This window comes from Haliotis cracherodii, unplaced genomic scaffold, assembly GCF_022045235.1.
Source record: "Haliotis cracherodii isolate W230 unplaced genomic scaffold, xgHalCrac1.p SCAF_6, whole genome shotgun sequence".
NCBI classification, from domain to species: Eukaryota; Metazoa; Mollusca; class Gastropoda; order Lepetellida; family Haliotidae; genus Haliotis; species Haliotis cracherodii.
Genome location: NW_027266319.1, coordinates 8681730 through 8702641, shown reverse-complemented (window position 1 = coordinate 8702641; position 20912 = coordinate 8681730). Strand labels below are relative to the sequence as shown.

Below are 20912 nucleotides of genomic sequence, written 5' to 3'. Positions count from 1 at the left end.
TGATCTTGGTGTCATATTTCTTCAGATATATTCCCTAACAACTACTGTTGTACATTACAGATCTTAAATGCTCTTGATGTGGACAACCAAGCAAGTGCTCAGCAGCTGTCAATGAGACTGGAGCAGGTCATCACTAACATGGAGGGGCCATCCAACAAGACAGCGTACGTGTGATGGCCACACACACATGCACACACTCTAGTCCGTCTTCTTTCGCTGGCCTGCTCTGCTCCTCTCATCGGAATGCATTCTACAATTTAGAGGAATAGACCCCAGATACACTGACACAGATCCTTGTGAACGTGATGAAGATTAGTGTAGTGTTTGAGGATGATTGAGACATTCGGAAACTATAGAACTAGAGAATCCGTTTGACGGATGACTTTGAATATCTGTGAGTTTGTATGTTGTGACTGAGAGGGAAATGTGAATCATACAGACAATGGTATTGAGAAGAACGCTGCGATCCTACTGGATACGTTTAGGAGTAGTCTTCTCTGAAGGATCCGATTATCAAATATAAGAATAATTGCCAGTTATTGAACAGATTGTGCTTTCTATGGTTTCCTGAATCCACTGTCACTGTCACAGCAGAATCCCCTAGACCAGGGGCTAATATTGCTCCTTCATCTGTGATGGAGGTTCATCGTTGGATCATCGTAATGTTGTGAGACGGATGCTAGACCACGGCTAGCTGTAGAGACCAATGACGGAACTAACACACTGGCTGATTTGTGATGGTGCTATGATATTGCCACGCTCCTGACCAAATGTCTTTCAATTTTTTTTTGCCTGGATAATATTTCAACATTGAGATTAGGGGATGCAGTTTTTGGGATTTACATGAGAGAAAGACACAGTCTTGCCTTCTGAGCCATGTAGCCGTAGGCCCCATAAGTACCTTCTGTGGATGAAGAACGTTCGTGTGTTGTATATTCGCCGTCATAAGTGAATCCTGTTTCTGCAACATCAAGGTGCTATATGGAGGCTGCCTGGAGATGGACAACAATATGGCCGCCTCTCATCTTCGTGGTTCTCTCAACCACAGGTGCTTCTGAACGAAACGGTAATGGCCTGGCTCTGATAGTCCTGTCGACTCCTTTCTTCTGTGGAGGTGTTTCTTCTGGAGATGATGCTGTCAGATAGATGTCTACAGCCCAATGTTCACGATTCGCAGGAATAAACATCCTGGCCATTCCATCTTTTCTACAAGCTCCTGTGAGGAAAGGATGGACCATGGCTGATTCTGATGTACTGTGAAACAGTAGTATAATTATCATATCACTTTAACATTGACTTTGTGGTGAGATTGTAGACAATCATTGTAGACCGCTGTTAGAGGACATCGTAAGTGCCAGACAAATAGATTAATATATACTGACTGGAAAGAGACTTACAATTGTAGTGTTACTTGTGCGACCTTCGACTACCAGTGAACTAGGCAGTGGTAGAAAGACAGCTTTGTACAACTAACTTTGGACTAACTGTTTGGATGTATTATTACGCTCTTCAACCAAGATGAGATGGCATTTCAGGAAAAGCAGGACTGTCTGACCACAAGGTTTTGTTGTCAATATGGAGTGGCACAGCGGTTAAAGCTTTGGCGCCATGCCAAAGTCCTGGGTTTGAATCCCCATGGTTACAATGTATAAAGTTCATGTTTGGTTAAAAAAAATATGTTGGTAAAAATCTGACGTGTAATGTCGACTTATTGTTTGAAAAATGTTTTAGTCAAGTAAAAAACATTGGATTATGTTTAATGTCAAGGCGATCTTTATCGTCAGTGATATAAAAGAAAGTCTTGTCAAAGAAATACCGTCCCATCTTTGGTGAAGAGTTCTGACACAAGTCTCCTGGACACTGTTAGAGCAATATGTCTATGTATATCAGACAGAACAGCCACAAGTAGCTTCATCGTGACCTCCTCATCTCCATCACTTTATGCAACAATGCCGACATTCCCAAAGGTGCCCTAGCAAGTGACTGGCGGAGACGTCAGTTTAAGACTGTGTGACATCATAACCACTTGTATCCTTGTATCTATGCATGTAGACATGTAGTTCACGTCTAGGCACATGTTGGCTCCAGTGTTCTGGGTTAGCAGGAACCAGTTGCACCGCAAGTCTCCCTCACCATCCTCTAGATTGGTCACACTGTTCATTATAAATCATATTGCTTTACTTATCAGTTTGTTGCACTGTTATATGGATTCTGAGATACTACCGACCTGCTTGTTAATCAAAACAAGACTTTGTTATTTCATGATTGGTACTTTTTGCACAATTAACCGCTGTATAATTTAGCCTACACACTAGTGGCCGAGTTCTCCCTTCATGGTAACTTTGAAAAAAATATTACTTTATGTTGAATCTAGATTGTTTGGATTCTTATGAAAGTAGATCTACATTTTCTCCTCTTTCAGATGAATGGTTACACTTGTTAAAAATTTGAATGAAATTTAATTTTGTTGAATATGTTGAATGAAGGGAGAATCTGCCTTTTTCACCACCATGAGATTATGCACTGTATTGTTGAGCTAACTCCCCAAAGACTTATGCAAATGACCAGTATTATCTGCATACTCCCCAGCTCAAAGTCCCCCACTTCTGGAACTGTGGCAAATCTTACCAGGCATGTAGCACTTTTAGAACCAGTTTACCATTTCCACCAAGCTTGGCTGTTGTCATCAAACTTTACAAATTCAGCTAATTCCTGTTTGAAGCTACAGTGACGCCTGTGCAAACTGACATCTGTGTAGTCCATGTGGAATAAGGGGTGGTGGGGTAGCCTTATGGTTTAAGCGTTCGATCATCACACTGAAGGCCTCGGTTCCATTTCCGACATGATCAAATTATGTGAAGCCATTTTCTGGTGTTCCAAGCCATAATATCGCTGAAATATTTGTTAAAGGTGGCATAAAACCATACTCACTCACTCACTCATTCCAACTTGAATGATCTGATAAAAACAATTTGGTCAAATTGCTTGAGTCATTACTCTATTGCGTAACAGTACTGAGTTGAGCATTGGCTGCCTGAACCAAAACATCTTGGACTCCATTCCAAACTCGATCGGTCTGATGCTGCCATCATATGGCTGGAGTGAGGTTGTTACCAGTAGGCCAGGACTCCCTTACTGTATTCATGAACACCTGGTGTCATCACTTACACTCTCTGAGCCATTCATATAATTTTCATCACTAATTTGTCTATTACGCCAGTGGAATCTGTTCTGCCAGATAATCGGGACTGATTCGTCTCTGGTGTTGGCTTTCTGAATTGGACGCAAACAGATGTCAGTTAATGCAGGCTCCACTCTAGAGAGCATTATGTGTGATAGCTCATCAAAGACTCCACATCAGTTCACACTACCCTGAGCAGGTTAGCCCCAGTTTCTGTCGGAGCATTGTATACTTATATATACATATACATATATATATTTTGTATATTCTCATGGAACCATCTGTATATGCCCATTATGACTTGCCTAAAATCTTGTAAATACCACTAATCCGTCATAACTTTATTGTTACTAAACATTTTTATCATTAAGAATTTGCCCTCTTGTATTGGAGTTTCTGAATCTATCTTGTACATTTTGCTGTGAGTGTAAAGCTCTGTACATCAGCCCGACTTACTCTGACAAAATGTGCTTTGTTCAAGAAATGAGAAAGACGTGTTAAAGAAAATCTTTAACGTGTTTGTGTTTTATTTATTACTATTTTCATAATAACACGAGGACCATTGGACTAATTTATGTCATTAAATTAATTTCTTTAATGAATTATGTTAGTTTAATTTAATTATCAAATGTCAGGTGATCTTAAGATTGTTGTTATTTACTTTGATACTGACATTGGTGTACACTTTCATATTCTCATTGCCATAACCAGTGTAGGATGTTGTCATGGTATATTGATTTGTAATTCTATCTTATTTATTAATCAGCCAAATTCAGATAGGGAGTTTATCCCTGATAAAGAGTCCCCTGTTTGAGTTTTTGTTCTCAAATCAAAGAGTTTGTATTGGCATATATTTTGTCAGATATATTGAGATTTTGTTACACCTAACCAAAGGATCTTGAAAGCCTCTGATATTAGTGCTTTTTAAAAACGGATTTGCATTGAGAAGATTCTCATCATATATCTTTGCTATCAAAGCGTGCAGTTTTGAAATGTATGTTTCCTCTGAAACTGCATCTTTTGTATGTTGACATGGTTTTACAATATTTGAAGGTTCATTCCATAGTATACTGATGACTTGTATGCTACGATGTTAGCTTGGCTGTATGTGTGTGGAGAACTGGTCAAGAGGGTCTGCCTCTCATGTACTTCCAATGTCAATAAATAATTCATTTTGTACAAATTAACACATTGTCTGATGTTTTGGTGTGAGGATGGTAGACTTTGGATGTACACCTGGATCGGGAGATTTCAGCCTGTCTGTGATATAGTAAAGTGCTAATGACTTTCTCTTGTCGCTTTCAGGCAAGAGTAATTGTGTCTGGGGCATTTGCAAAGGAGACATGTTAGTAAGGTGAATTGATTCAATCATGTCTAGGTGGGTAGGGTGCCAGTGTCACAGTTTGGTAAAGGTGACATCCCTTTTAACTGAGGGAACCACCTCTGTGGTCTAGTGGTAGAGCGTCCACCCAGAGCGAGGTCCAGGTTCAATCCCCAGCTGCATCATACCCAAAGACGTTAAAAGATTATTTTTTTTGTTATTCTGCCTTTAAGGGGATAAAACAAGTACTGGTTGGCTCAGTCAGTATACTGTGTCCGAGTGGGGTATAAAGGTTAAACTGCGGCATGGTATCTCAGTGGGCTAGCACTATAACATCGGCATTAGTCTGGACTAGCATGCGCGCGCACACAAACACACACACACACACACACACACACAGAGGCATGCACATCACTATGTATGTGCAATAATCTTGGATGCAATGTTAAACCCCATTTCACCTCGCCTATTACTAGAGGTGAGGTTAAGGTGGTCATTGTGGAACTAGCCTCGAAAGTTCACAGGACAGATGGGCTAGGTAGCCTAAAAGGTAAAGCCAGTTTTGAATTTCACTAGCGTGAATATGTGAATATCTCTTCCGGGTCAGAATCGCACAATGGACTCTGGGGTTAGTAGAGTTTCCTTATGATCATGGAAAGGGTGTTGTTGTTCTTATTTAAACAGGACAGGTGTTGCCTTCCCCAGCATCAGTGATGATAGGAAGAGTTTTGTCACTTTTATTCATTGAAAGATGACCACCAGGACCCCAGACTGAAGACTGCCTCAGCCTGCTGACTGTCTCATCCTCACAATAGCATAGCTAGATGGTCACTTTAGGCAACAGGAGTGATAGTTGAGATTGTTTTCTGCAGCATATAAGATCAGGTCACTCACTGTCACATTAGCTGGACTGAAATACAACCGGCCCAAGTCACATGGCCATACCACCTGATCCAAGTCACAGAGCCATACCACCTGATCCAAGTCACAGAGCCATACCACCTGATCCAAGTCACAGAGCCATACCACCTGATCCAAGTCACAGAGCCAAACCACCTGATCCAAGTCACATGGCCATACCACCTGATCCAAGTCACATGGCCATACCACCTGATCCAAGTCACAGAGCCATACCACTTGATCCAAGTCACAGAGCCATACCACCTGATCCAAGTCACAGAGCCATGCCACCTGATCCAAGTCACAGAGCCATACCACCTGATCCAAGTCACAGAGCCAAACCACCTGATCCAAGTCACAGAGCCATGCCACCTGATCCAAGTCACAGAGCCATACCACCTGATCCAAGTCACAGAGCCATACCACCTGATCCAAGTCACAGAGCCATGCCACCTGATCCAAGTCACAGAGCCATACCACCTGATCCAAGTCACAGAGCCATACCACCTGATCCAAGTCACAGAGCCATACCACCTGATCCAAGTCACATGGCCATACCACCTGATCCAAGTCACAGAGCCATACCACCTGATCCAAGTCACAGAGCCATACCACCTGATCCACGTCACAGAGCCATACCACCTGATCCAAGTCACAGAGCCATACCACCTGATCCAAGTCACAGAGCCATGCCACCTGATCCAAGTCACAGAGCCATACCACTTGATCCAAGTCACAGAGCCATACCACTTGATCCAAGTCACAGAGCCATACCACCTGATCCAAGTCACAGAGCCATACCACCTGATCCAAGTCACAGAGCCAAACCACCTGATCGAAGTCACAGAGCCATACCACCTGATTCAAGTCACAGAGCCATACCACCCCTCCCATTTAGTCCCCTCTTAGGACACAACAATAGAGCTTTGGGTCTCCACAGGGACAGTTGTTGAAGGGGAAAACAGAATATTCCAGCTATATGACAACGGTCTGTAAATAATCGAGTCTGGACCAGAAAATCCACTGATTGACATCATGAGCATCGATGCACGCAATAGGGATACAATGACATGCATCAACCAAGTCAGCAAGTCTGACCACCAGATCCCGTTAGTCGCCTCTTAGCACAAGTATAGTCGCCTTGTATGGCAAGCATGTGTAGCTGAATACCTATTCTATGTACCCTTGTGGTGATGAGCCAAATCATCAGACTATCCATTCCTCCAGGTATGGCAAAGCGAACATGCCATAAATCCTGTATTTCTGCTGTCATCATGCTATGAAATCATCAGATTTTCAACAAATTATTTTAGTGTCTTGCTGCCCAAAGGCTGTTACCCATGTGCAAGGTGGGAAAAATCACTGAGCTAGCAACAACATCTGTAGAAATGTAACAAAGCTCTTCCGTTTTGGAGGTTTTTTTTAGTAATTTGTCAGTGAGTGTATGTTGTTTAATGCAGCAGTCGGCAATATTTTAGCTACTTGACCAGGGCCTGTTGATCGAGTCTGAACTTGACTAACCACTGACTACGCAACGTCACAGGCCTTCTGTACCACAAGTAATAGCCAAGTGTCAATGAGCCTGGCCACCCGATCTAATATGATCGCATCTTACCAGCATGGCGTGTTGTCAACCTCTTTAAAGATCCCATATCAGGCCAGGAAACGTTCAAACAAATTCAAATTCTAAGACAAACGGTTTTGATCTACGTTAAAACTAATACTGAAGCCACATCTTGTGATCAGTGTTATTGAATGTATGAGTAACACAGGCCTCTGCTACATATGTCCATCATACTGCCATACAATATTTACAGAGAGGCCCCATATGCCAACGGCGCTGTGAAGATTTATGTCAACGGTTAGAGTACAACAAACAGACGACCCTGCAACATACCTAGAAATTGGGTCGCATACATACTACAAACGAATCAATTTTCCAACGAATGTCGTATCAACGGGATTTGCCTTCTTCACTTTCCCACTTGGCTTGCCCCGTTATGATCTCGTTTACTGCCGAGATTTGCGCGAATCGATATAACACCGCCACTACTATTCTATCATGTTGAGCCAATATTTTTTGTCACCAAAAAAAATGGATCCTTGGCAACAAACGCCGAGTGCGAATTGTTCCTCGCTACTAATTATATTGATAAATATGTTTAAAATTCATGAGGTATTATATTGTACGAGGTGCACGTTTTTCGATTAAAGTCAATTCATCGTTTTGAGACAACCCTTACGTGAATCGGTACACTAAAAATGATGATCTAGATTTGTGAAAATTGTTTTGTTGCCACACTGACGGCGGCCTGTAAATAATCGAGTTTGGACCAGACAATCTAGTGATTGATACTGTGACCAACGATCCACTCCGTCGGGGTACGATGATCACCGAATTCATTTGGTCCTGTTACGACCAGAATACGTTGCAGGAGAACTATTCTAACCCAGAATCTCCACAGGGCAGATTTTAGACAATAACGGTTGGAGAACATAATTTGCACATTAAAAGTAATTTTCTGAGTTTCCTCTCGTGCATGGTACCAATTTGTTGAAACGTGATTGCCCGAATTTTAACAAGCCGTATGGAGATTTTTACACAAGCATCGTCTATATCTTCTAGCATTGACTGTGTAAGGTCTATTGGTGTAGAGGCGCGAGAAAGGTCAAAGCAGAAAACACAAATGGATAACCTGAATTTTCCGTGATATTTCCAGCAGATTGGTTTCATCGGTTTACTTTGGTTTCCAATTGTCCATAGACACAATAATATCGGTTCCTGCAATAAGATCCTTACTATTCATACTGAACACATCTCTGATGTAGACCGGTGATTATCATCGTGACGTGGGGATCAATACTAGCTATGATCACACCAATCTTCTTCATACACAATCATAACCCATTGACAGAAGCTCAATAGCGCTCCGTATGTACTGACATGCAGTCCCCAGCATCACCGGATATGACCTGTCATATCTGGATTCAGCCTGTCACACCGAGCTCAAGTCGTCTGCTGTAGACAAAGACAACCTAAAACTGGATCGACCGAGTCCTTGAGTTGAGTCACATGAAAGGTGGTGGGCCGGGTGATTACATAGCTTTGTTGCTGATTATGTCATGAGGTTTCAATTCCTGCTCACCGCTGACATTCCTCCAAAGTCCACGTCTGCCGTTCTGTAATGAAATGGTTTGAGTAAGCAATGTTCCGTAAGAAGGAACCGAGTCCGTCTGCGCCAATAACTGTAAGAGAACCTAAGGCAGAACAAAAACCAATCTTGTTTCCACTTACCACTAGATTGATTATTTTAGATCATCTTCTTTTGAGCGATTTGGACAAGCTTCAATCTCATGGTGAGATCTTAAATTACTTAGGCATTTCAAAAGAGGCTATATCATCAGTTCGAATCGTGTAGTTTATGTTCTCAAAAACGTTTCTTGTACCACTAAATTGGAAGTGTTGACATTCGCCGACCCTGCTTCCCAGAGCCCGGTTTTAAATGGTGAGGTGAGCTGAGAGATAACGATTAATACCCTGCTCTGTCATTTCATTTCCAGCTTTTCTCGACTGTTCTGGGTGTAATTTGAACATCAATTCCATGGAGACACGCAGCCCTGCCAATGAGCCCCGGAACCATGACAAACATGAGAGGTTCAGTATGACTGGGATGATACCACATGCTCGTGGAATGGGCTAGCATAACCTGCCATCTGCCGTGAAAAGTTTCCGTATGGATTATGGGACGGATTAGGTCCTTGTTGGAAGGTGCTATGTAATGGCAGCCGGTAGTGGTAATTGGCTCCCGAATGTGGGTGGTATTTGGATAGGTGACCGCCAACGATGCAACTCGCAATTGTCATTTAACTACAGCCTGGGTATGGTATGTCGAGTTCATCCGACAGCCCTGAAACCTTGGTCAGTGCACAGGACCATGTAAATTATTATAATATTAAACAAACTAACAGACGAGGGCGAAGTCTTCTGCGAATTTGTTTATTACTATTATTATTATTAGTAGTAGTAGTTACATGGTCCTGTGGTCAGTGTCAACTCGAGTTTGTTTCTTGTTTAACGCCGCAATCAGCAATGTTCCAACTATATGACGGCGGTCTGTAAATAATCGAGTATGGACCACAAAATCCAGTGATTGACACCATTAGCATCGATCTACGCAATTGGGATACGGTGACATGCAAGAACCAAGACAGCGAGCCTGACCACCTGTGTGCCGTTGTACAAAGCGATCTTAGTGCGAAGGTGATCGTAACTCCCATACCTTAACATAGACTTACATAGTCGTAGCGCTTAGTTTGTATACATGTACATCGGCAACCTGACCCGTTTGTCGCCTCTTACAAGCATGGGTTGCTAAAGGTCAATTTTAACCGGAATTTTCACAGCGGATAAAAGCATGGTTGTTTAAGACACGGATTCTGAAACGGATCTTCACGGGTTGTCATCTCGAGTGTTGATATTGGTTTTGGTATGGGAAATATGCAGCTCATGTGTTCCTTTCATCATATACACGCGGTAAAATAATACTGAAACAAGTCAGCTTTATATAAAGATCTGTAAACACCTTTGTCGTCTGCTAGAGACAGGGGAGGCTACTCTCAATCAAGGTTCTTCTCGGTTGTTGTGCGGATTGTGCGATATCCGTTCGAGTCCAGATCAATATCGTTCCATGTCAGCCAGCGTCGTTATTTTTACCTTACGTATTTTTGCAGTTGTCGTTTAACGGTGCGCTCAGCAAACATCATAGCTATGTGACGGCGGCCTGTAAATAATCGATTCTGGACAAGACAAACCAGTGATTGATAATATGAGCATCGTCCCACGCCGTCTGGGTACGTTTACACGCGATAGACCAAGTCACCGAGCCTGTCCCTTTGGTTCATTTAGTCGCCTGATATGACAAGCGCACGTTGCCGGGGACCTTGCCTAACATCACTCATGTCACTTGTGCAGGAGATCAGCGTCCATATCATAGAAAAGAATGAGTGAGTTTTAACACAATGAAGTGAATTAAGTTTAGCGCCGCGCTGAACAGTATTTCAGTTATATCACGGCGTGTCAGCTTGATGCGGGAGGAAAGCCTGAAAAAAGCAGGTCTTAGCCGATTTCCACTTTGCTGAAAATATGTTTTGTTTTTGTATGTTGTTTAACGCCGCACTCAGCAATATTACAGCTATATGACGGCGGTCTGTAAATAATCGTGTCTGGACCAGGCAATCCAGTGACTAACATCATGAGCATCGATCCACGCAATTGGGATACGGTGACATGCATCAAGAAAGTCAGCGAGCCTGACCAGCTTATCCCGTTAGTCGCCTCTTGCGACAAGCATAGTTGCCATTTACAGCAAGCATGGGTTGCTGAAGATCTATTTTACCCCGGATCTTCACGGGTTTCTGAAAATCCCGAGCACGGGTATGGTGAGGAAAAACTTTGAAACAATCAGGGCGAACAGTGAATTGCGGCGTCTTGGACGACTTTGCCACCCGTGCGCCCGGGTTTAAACAGTATTTCCGTTAGATCACGGCGTGTCAGCTTGAAGGTGGACCACGGTCTCACTTTCAACGCCGTATCTACATATACCTGATGTTCTTCGTTTTGTCATAAAGCAGGAAGCCTCCCAGTTTTCTTTGTATAAACTGATGTCTTTGCGCGCTAATGGATTTTAATTGGGGGCGCACGCACATCCATCTCTTCAACCTACATGTGTCATAATGTTACAAAGTACTGGGGATAGCGACACTCGGGCTTCTCATAGAGCCCGTATCCTTTGGCTTGTGTGATAAATGTACGAATGTTGTGAGCGTACCATGGACAGTAATCCTCTGTCTGCTGCCGTATCTTCTGACATCTCTCGGGAGTCACATGGTCATCAGTTCCTTGATGAAGCCTTAAGCCACATTCCAGCAATATCTCGGCGAGGAACATCAGAAATGGGCTTCACACATTGTACCCATGTCGGGAATAGAACCCGGGTCTTCGGCGTGACAAGCGGACACTTTAACCACTAGGCCTTCCCATCGCCCCAGCGTCATATGAGTGACTGAAAGAGTGAGTATGGATTTACGCCGCTTTTAGCAATATTCCAGCAATATCAAGGCGGGGGTCACCGGAAATGGGCTTCACACATTGAACCCATGTGGGAATCGAATCCGGGCCTTCGGAGTGAAGAGCGAACACTTTAACCACAAGGTACCCCCACCCCCTCATTGGTTTGAAAGACCGCATATGTCCACCATGAAACGACACTGTCAGTGACATATTGTTGAATAACACAAGCAACCAAGATGTAAATAACCATGGGTTGCACTCTCCATCATGCCACCAGGCCAGTCCTACCTCCAGTACCCACCATGCCAACAGGCCACCCCAACCTCCAGTACCCACCATGCCACCAGGCCACCCCAACCTCCAGTACCCACCATGCCAACAGGACACCCCAACCTCCACTACCCATCATGCCAACAGGCCACCCCAACCTCCAGTACCCACCATGCCAACAGGCCACCCCAACTTCCAGTACCCATCGTGCCACCAGGTCAGTCCAACCTCCAGTACCCACCATGCCAACAGGACACCCCAACCTCCAGTACCCACCATGCCAACAGGCCACCCCAACCTCCAGTACCCACCATGCCACCAGGCCAGTCCTACCTCCAGTACCCACCATGCCATCATGACACCCAAACCTACAGTACCCACCATGCCAACAGGCCACCCCAACCTCCAGTACCCACCATGCCACCAGGCCAGTCTACCTCCAGTACCCACCATGCCAACAGGCCACCCCAACCTCCAGTGCCCACCATGCCAACAGGCTACCCCAACCTCCAGTGTTCCGATGACGTCACGTGGGATACGTCGCCATTCTTTTTGGAGGGCCTGGATCAGCTCTAGTCGTTTGGCTGGATGTGGTCGCTGTCGAACACGACGATATATGACATACCAGAGGCGTTCTGTCGGGTCATGTCTGGGGAGCGTGCAGGCCACGGCGACACGTTGCAGGGAAGTTCTGTATGAATCGGGTTGTACGGGGTCTGGCGTTGTCGTGCTGATATAGGACACAACGTGGCAGCTGTTGTAGAAAGGGTCGGACAGTCGGACGAAAAATGTCATCTATGTCACGCTGAGCTGTCAAATTTCCGTCAACGATGACCAGTCATGTTCTCTCCTGCCACCAAATTCCCCTCAACACCATTACATCCCCTCTATCATACGGCACGATCTTCTGAACGTAACATGCCGCCGTTCGTGCCCTCATTCGGCAGTAAACACGCTGTCCTTCCATCAGCTTTGAAGAGACAGAACCAGCTTGACAGTCACGTCACTGCCAACGACGTACAGCCCGGGACCATCTCAATCTCTCACGACGATGTTGCGCTGTCAATGACTGTCCTCTAGTCTGTAAGCCCTAATTCCCTCAGTCCTGAGTCGCCTGGCCACTGTCTATCGACTAATTATATGTCCTAAGGCATTCGTCTCTGATGACGTCACTGTTCGGAATCGATTCCAGAGATGCAAAGTACGTAAGTACTGGTCTTTATTGGGGGTAGTTACCCTGTGTCTGCCTGTTCTTGGCCTGTCTGTCTACGTGTAGTTTTGGCTTCCCAAGCGGGTTAATATTTTTAACATTTTCGTCAATTCTAAAGAAAACACGTGGACGTGTATCACTTTCTGCATAGAGCATTGCTCTGTTTGGACGATGTGTTTTCCTCATCTGGTTTGAACTTGTCTTTTACAATTTTTGCATTTTCATGTTTAAAGTGGTAAAGTTTCTTTTGGCCGTGTCATTCGAGGGCCGTCACTCCTTCATATTGCAAACTGCTGGTCCCACCGTCAAAAATATAGTTTGATGAATATGTGACTGAATAGCATATTTAATAGCCAATGTAACATATATTTCACCCTGCCACTTATAAAACAAAAGGGGCGGTCGAGTAGCCTAGTGGTTAAAGCGTTCGCTCGTCACGCTGAAGACCCGGGTTCGATTCCCGACATGGGTGCGAGTGAGTGAGTGAATATTGCTTAACGCCGCATAAGCAATAGTGCAGCTATTCGCGGCTGTGAAGTCCATTTAAGGTGTCCCCCGCCGTGATATCGCTGGATATTGCTAAAAGCGGCGTAAAACCATACTCACTCCCTATAAAACAAATTATGCATTTCTCTCACGAAGTTCATGCATATTGATTATATCTATATGTTGTGTTATATAGTGATTATTAAGCAACAAATAAGTTGGAAGGTTTTTCGTTGTCGATCCATCCATCCTCATTCCACTCCCGAACCCAAAGCAGTGCCACACCAGTATTCCAAGAGAGCGTGCTTGAGGACAAGCTGACGCGATATTACTGATAACAGTCAGAAGGAGGTAAGAAAGCCCGAAGTGATGCAGGTCTTAGAAGTTCACCACGTTGGTGAAACCCACAAGCACGGGTATGGTGCTGACAAACCTAGAAACATCCTCAGGGCAAATCTGGAATTCGAACCCCCGATCATAGGTTTCTGGTGCGCCTGAGAGACGCAACAGCGAAATACAGCGACCGGGTCTCTCGAGTCCTCACATAGTGGAGAAGAATATCACAACTGGATGATTACTCATAAGATTATATTTCTAGAACAGCGATGATTGAATATACATATTTACAAGTTTCCCGGAGGTCTGTTGTCTTTAGTTGGAGGGAATGTGGAAAGTATCTACATGTGAATTCCGGCTGCCGCGTGTTGGCAATGCTTCTCGCCAGGCATTAAGAGATAATTTACTCTGTTTTCAATGACGTTTTATGATCCTGCTGGCAAATGTCAGCAAGCACGTTAATCACCAACAACCTGATTTACATAGACAGAAATATAACACTAAAATGAGAAACGGTGTTTCTTCACACGAGCTATTTGGAAACCATAGTCTTTGAAAGAAGCTGAACTCTGTACGTCATTCGCCCATTTTCGTATGTGTATTGCGTGTTGAGATGTGTTCACCAAATATTAGCATCACGTGGGAACGCCGAGGTTTCTCTTACTGTCTGTCATCTGCATCGAAACACATCTTCACACCTTCAGGTACACGCCGTGATTCACACCTGCATTGGTGATAGACGAGACGAATTGTGATGAGTTATTTCTTAAAGGGTAGGGTACTTTAATGATACCAGGGGGGCACTGGGTGGTGGGGGTGGGGTGGTGTTGTGGGGGGGGGGTGGGGGGGGGGGGGGGGGGGTGGTGGTGGCGTTGTTGCGTCTGAGGGGCCGCGATTCGCTGTGCAGAGTTGCGTCCCTTAGACACGCCAGAAACCTATGATTGTTGGTTCGAATCCCGGTTCGCCCCGATTATGTTTCTAGGTATAACCTTTTATATATAACCTTTTATTCCTCCATAAAGAAGAGTACAAAAAAAGCAGAAAATAATAGATGAACATTTATCAGAACAACATATTATTTTGCATTAAATATGCAGAATGGTAATGCTGATGTATTGAGAGTTAGTTGAACACCATTTTAAACATTGGCTTGACATATTTAACACACACTCGTGCAAAGTCATCAGCATCTTTGTCACATAGTCTGTAATCTGTTTTAAAAGACAACATGCATTCAGTGAGCTTTGCTGAGTCCATACCATGCAGGTAGCAGCTAAAGTCAACATCACCGATATTGATCAACTCCATCCAGAGCTGATCCCGAATATCACACGTACATTCGCACTCAACAACTGCATGTGTCACTGGATCACGATACACAAGACCACATTTGTGGCACAGTCCTGTATCACACATGTCCTTTGCGGTGGCACACGTCCTTATCACAAAGTTAGAGTTCAGTCTCAGAGTTGGGTCGTCTAAGGAGATCTGCCAGGCTGGATGGACATCATATAGTCGATGGATTCGACTAAACATCTGGAGTTCTGGATCAGCAGCAAGTCTCTGCCTCCAGGCTGAGACGTGGTGAGATTTTAGTGCTTTACTCACTAATCGTTTCCATCTCTGTTTCCCTATGAAGATACCATTCCGCAGGAACGACAGCAGAGGATCCATGAGATTGTATTTGGATAACAATCTGATGACATCTTGAACAAATCCTGATGATGAGGTTGTCAGTTGGTGAATGTAACACATCAGTCTGGTCATGAACAGCTGATGAGGCAGGAACTTCGGGTTCATGTTGATGATGCGCTCCAGGAAATACAACTTTCTTTGATCTATATGGTATTCAATGGGTAGAACACCAAGAAGACTCAAGCAGACATCAGTACGGGTCAGTCGCGGCAGGTCTTGGATAGATTTTATGACATATCTGAACGACCTCTCCAGCATCAGCAATTCTACCTTTGATAGATTTGACCACAGTTCTGATCCATACAGAGTCTTTGGGATGTACATATTATTACCACAATCAAGCTGGTTATAGGATTCAGGAACCTAGGATGAAAACCTCGTGAAATCAGCGTTCTTACCCCTGACCTCAGGTTGACTGAAGCTTGAGTAACATGTTCAAGGGATGACATGTTGCCAGAGAGTACCAAACCAACATGTCTGATGGTGTTCGTCCATGGAATGGGTTCACTGTACAGCTTCAGTTCAGATCTGTGTTGAGTCCCCTTGCGGCAGGGGAATGATACATTCTCACTTTTGGAAGATGACAATATGTATCGCCAGTCACAGCTGTAGTCCTCAGCCGTTTTTTAATTTCAATGCTGACACTCTCGATGAAACAAGGGCTACATCATCGGCTTGCGTCGGAGAACAGGTATTCAAATCCATAACCACAGCACCAAGTCTCGACTTCGATAGTTTCTGGAGGAGGGCGTCAATGTACAAGAGGTACAACTTCCCCGACAACACACCACCTTGTCTTATTCCGTGTTTCATGGATACGGGTCTAGAGCACATCGAGTCCACACACACACGGCTAACCATCTCTGTGTACATGTTGTCAAGCACTAGCCATTGAGACCCCTTGATTCCGAACTCGAATATCTTGTACTTAAGACCACCATGCCACACCGTGTCAAATGCCTTACACGTATCTAAGAAGGCAACATGGACATCGCCGTGATATAACTGGAATACTGTTAAAAGCGGCGTAAAACCCAACTCACCCACTTACTTAATGATACCAGCATGGGACTCGCTATTATAATATTGTGTATGTAGTATTATAGGTATCAACTGCATCGTGTTGTTTCAGTGTTTTGTTCGTTGTTTGTTTGTTTTTTAACGTCGCACTCAGCTTTATTCCATCTGTATGAAGGTGGTCTATAAATAAACGAGTCTGGACCAGAAAATCCAGTGATTAGCATCACGAGCATCGCAATTGGGATACGATGACAAGCTTTAGAAGCCCATGCTTGCCGTAAAAGGCGACTATGCTTGTCGAAAGAGGCGACTAACGGGATCGGGTGGTCAGGCTTGCTGACATGGTTGATGCATGTCATCGTATCGATGCCCATTATGTCAATCACTACATTGTCTGGACTCGATTATTTATAGACCGCTGTCATAAAGCTGTAATATTGCTGCGTGCGGCTTTAAACAACAAAATATAAAAATAAAAAGCATCAATCAAGTCAGAGAAGCTGACCACCCGACTCCATTGCATGCATTAACCCGGGTGTATCAATATCGCTTGCTTCGGATCACCTCCATGTTCTAGTGTTAAAGTGTCCGCCCGGAGAGCGGAGGGTCGGTGGTTTAATCCCCGACCCAAAGACGTTAAAAAATGGTACTTGTTGTTACCCTGCCTGGAGCTCGGCTTTAAGGGGATAAAGCAAAAACTTGTTCACTGGGAATCGGTAAACTGTGTCCGCGTGGCATATTCATATTAAATGGCGGCATGGTGTCTCAGTGGACGAACTCTATTAAACCGGCATTAGCCCGGACTAGTACAAGTAGCCACACACACAGGTACATGTGCGTCGCTTTATAAGTGCAACAATCTTGAAAGCGACGTTAAACCGATTTCACCTCACCTCACCGCATGCTTGGCCAAGCACAGCTTTTAAAAACATAGTTTCCTATCTGAAAAAAAGTCGTTCCACCCAATAAGCACTTAAATCCTTCCTCTTTGAAAACAGTTGCGAGGTTCGACCCTGATGGAATTTCGATTAATTTCAAGTAGAAACGAACGACCAGGCATCGATAATTCAAGACGGTGGTCTTTGGTCACGTGGCGTGAAACACGTGAGTTGACCTCTTCGCGACCCCTATGTTGTGTGAACAGGATATGCACGTGCGGTAGACAAACACTCACGTGTTGCACGTCGAACCACGGAGTTTGTCCAGAAGGGTCGATAGGTCTTTGATGACCACTTCGTGTCCAGAAGCCCTGCTGCTCTCAATGGTGCAAGTTGTTAACAAATGGGACTGTTTACATTCCCTGTAGAGCATGTTTGATCTATAGATCCGACAACAAATCAGTATTGAAAGTAGGTGTCGTCTTCTAACGTGGACCTACCTGTAGAAGACAGTACTGTCATGGTTGAAGTGTTTTACCAGCTGTCGGCTTTTCGCACTGGCTGTTCCTACATCAAATATATGTCAGTCAATATGTAAAAAATACTGAAATTTTCACTTAGGCAATTTACAAAAGGCCTTAATCTGTCCATTTATTTCATCATAATATTAACGAATTCCAATCTTTTTTTGTTTATTTTATTTTATCATGATGATAACGAATCCAAACTTGTTTATGTTAAATTTCCTCACCCATTAACTGAAAATAAGACGTTTAAGAGAAAATGAAAGTCAGTGTATATTAATACATATTTTGGCTTCTAATCCTATCATAGTTATCTTTAAAACACTTTTGAAGTTCTCAATAAGTTTTAGTCAATCTTTTAAATAAGTGGACAGACGTTTCAGTCAATTTGTAAAATTACTGAAACATTAAGGCATTTTATAAATTGCCTAAGTGAATCATATGTTACACATTGACTGGTACATATGTAAGGCTAAAACTAGAGGCAATGTTTGTCGGACATCAGTGCGTCACTTTAAATCTCGTGTGCTGGTCTTTGTTGCCAAGAGAAAATATTGTTTTATTTCCCGTGCCATATGAAGCAGGCCCTGCTGTCCATGTTTGACAACTGACATTGTATTACAGAGCCGAGTTCAATATGTGCCTGGGGCACGGGTGGCACAGTCGTCTAAGGCCCCAGAAACCTATGATTGTGGGTTCGAATCCCGGTTCGCCCCGATTATGTTTCTAGGTTTGTCAGCACCATACCCGTGGGTTTCACCGAAGTGGTAAACGTCTTAGACCTGCATCACTTCGGGCTTTCCTCCCACACTAAGCTGACACGCCGTGATATAACTGGAATACTGTTAAAAGCGGCGTTAAACCCAACTCACTCAATAAGTGCCCAGGTGATTGTTGGTATTATTGGTAGGGAATAAATACAAAAGTGTTTTTCTTTCAATAAGAAATTCACCCGTGAAGATCCGTAAAAGGCGACTATGCCAGTCGTAAGAGGCGACTAACGGGATCGGGTGGTCAGACTTGGTGACATGGTGACTTGGTTGTTTCTCATGATGCCAATCACTGGATTGTCTGGTCCAGACGTGATTATTTACAAAGCGCAGTCATATAGCTGGAATGTTGCTGAGTGCAGCATTAAACAACAAACAAACATACAAACAATAAGAAATTACCTACTCACTTTTGAGAAAAATGGGCATGAGAAACATGCAGATGTAATGCAGCCTTACCCTTGGTCAAGCATCTCCACACGACGTTAAGAACATAACCCTCGGAACTTGTTACCATGATGTCACGCATTTAAGCTGACAAACATATAATGCACCCTGTTAAAAATGAACCCAGAGGATTTCGAATTTGTATTTTATGATATTGTTTTGTTTCTTTAGTTGTTATTGTCTAACAACAAACCATATCGTTGTCCATCAGCTGTAGACAGACATGGTGTCCCAACAAACCATCAGCTCTAGACAGACAAGGTTTCCCAACAAACCATATCGTTGTCCATCAGCTGTAGACAGACATGGTGTCCCAACAAACCATCAGCTCTAGACAGACATGGTTTCCCAACAAACCATATCGTTGTCCATCGGCAGTAGACAGACATGGTTTCCCAACAAACCATATCGTTGTCCATCAGCTGTAGACGTGAGCGTTGTTTCATAACAAACCATATCGTTGTCCATCAGCTGTAGACGTGGGCGTTGTTTCATCACAAACAATATTGTTGTCCGTCAGCTGTAGACGTGGGCGTTGTTTCATCACAAACAATATCGTTGTCCATCAGCTGTAGACAGACATGGTTTCCCAACAAACCATATCGTTGTCCATCAGCTGTAGACAGACATGGTTTCCCAACAAACCATATCGTTGTCCATCAGCAGTAGACAGACATGGTTTCCCAACAAACCATATCGTTGTCCATCAGCTGTAGACGTGAGCGTTGTTTCATAACAAACCATATCGTTGTCCATCAGCTGTAGACGTGGGCGTTGTTTCATCACAAACAATATCGTTGTCCATCAGCTGTAGACGTGAGCGTTGTTTCATCACAAACAATATCGTTGTCCATCAGCTGTAGACGTGAGCGTTGTTTCATCACAAACAATATCGTTGTCCATCAGCTGTAGACGTGGACGTTGTTTCATCATAACCCATATCGTTGTCCATCAGTTGTAGACGTGGGCGTTGTTTCATCATAAACTATATGGTTGTCTATCAGTTGTAGACGTGGGCGTTGTTTCATCATAAACTATATGGTTGTCCATCAGCTGTAGACGTGGGCGTTGTTTCATCATAAACTATATGGTTGTCCATCAACTGTAGACGTGAGCGTTGTTTCATCACAAACCATATCGTTGTCCATCAGTAATTTACTGTTGTAGACGTGGACGCGGTTTCACCACAAACCATATCGTTGTCCATCAGCTGTAGACGTTGACGTGGTTTCATCATAAACCATATCGTTGTCCATCAGTTGTAGACGTGGGCTTCGTGTCGTCAGAAACCCTACACCACAATTGTTTTCAATTGTATTCAGATTTTAACAGTTGAGTCTTCTCATTTAAAGATATGGTGTAAAAAACCCAAACAATTTGAACTTTTAGGCGAACTGCCGGCTACCTCGGAGATAGTTTCATCAGTTGTATAAGGTCAGCTGCCATCCTCTTACTGCCAACCGTGATCAATATGACGTCATTGCCAGGCGCGATCTGGTTAAGCCAATTTGATCTTTCCTTTCAAATGCCTGTGTAAATCATTATTTTGACAACAGTAAGAAGTAGGTGTCAGGATAATTTAATCATCCCCCCATAACGAAGATGGAATGATGTACATAAAGACTCGTATTGGCAGGCTGTCTGCAGCATCAGTAACGACAACCGACAACACAACGACTACCTGATTAGTGAGATGAACGTGCAGATCTTGAGTTCAACGATTAGTGCAAGGGAAGCACAGTAGATTTGTCTGTTAGAAAACTCAATGGTTGGCTGCAATGGTAAATACGCCATCCCATATCGG

The 20912-nt window shown here is 43.7% G+C and overlaps 2 protein-coding genes across 11 annotated transcripts in view; both read left to right on the top strand.

The window, feature by feature from the left end:
* The window catches only part of LOC139446192 (plexin-B-like), a 222278-nt gene extending 217924 nt beyond the window's left edge, over window positions 1-4354 (top strand). For all 10 annotated transcript variants that reach the window (XM_071227500.1, XM_071227509.1, XM_071227499.1 and 7 more), the window contains one exon: window positions 61-4354. In XM_071227500.1, the coding sequence (XP_071083601.1) occupies window positions 61-174 (114 nt within the window). In that variant the 3' untranslated portion in view covers window positions 175-4354. The remainder of the gene's footprint in view (window positions 1-60) is intronic.
* A 1083-nt stretch (window positions 4355-5437) lies between these two features.
* On the top strand, window positions 5438-6355 carry LOC139445501 (coagulation factor V-like). Its single transcript, XM_071226643.1, has one exon. It carries the CDS (start codon window positions 5438-5440, stop codon window positions 6353-6355), a length of 918 nt encoding a protein of 305 aa, XP_071082744.1.
* The last annotated feature ends 14557 nt before the right edge of the window (window positions 6356-20912 follow it).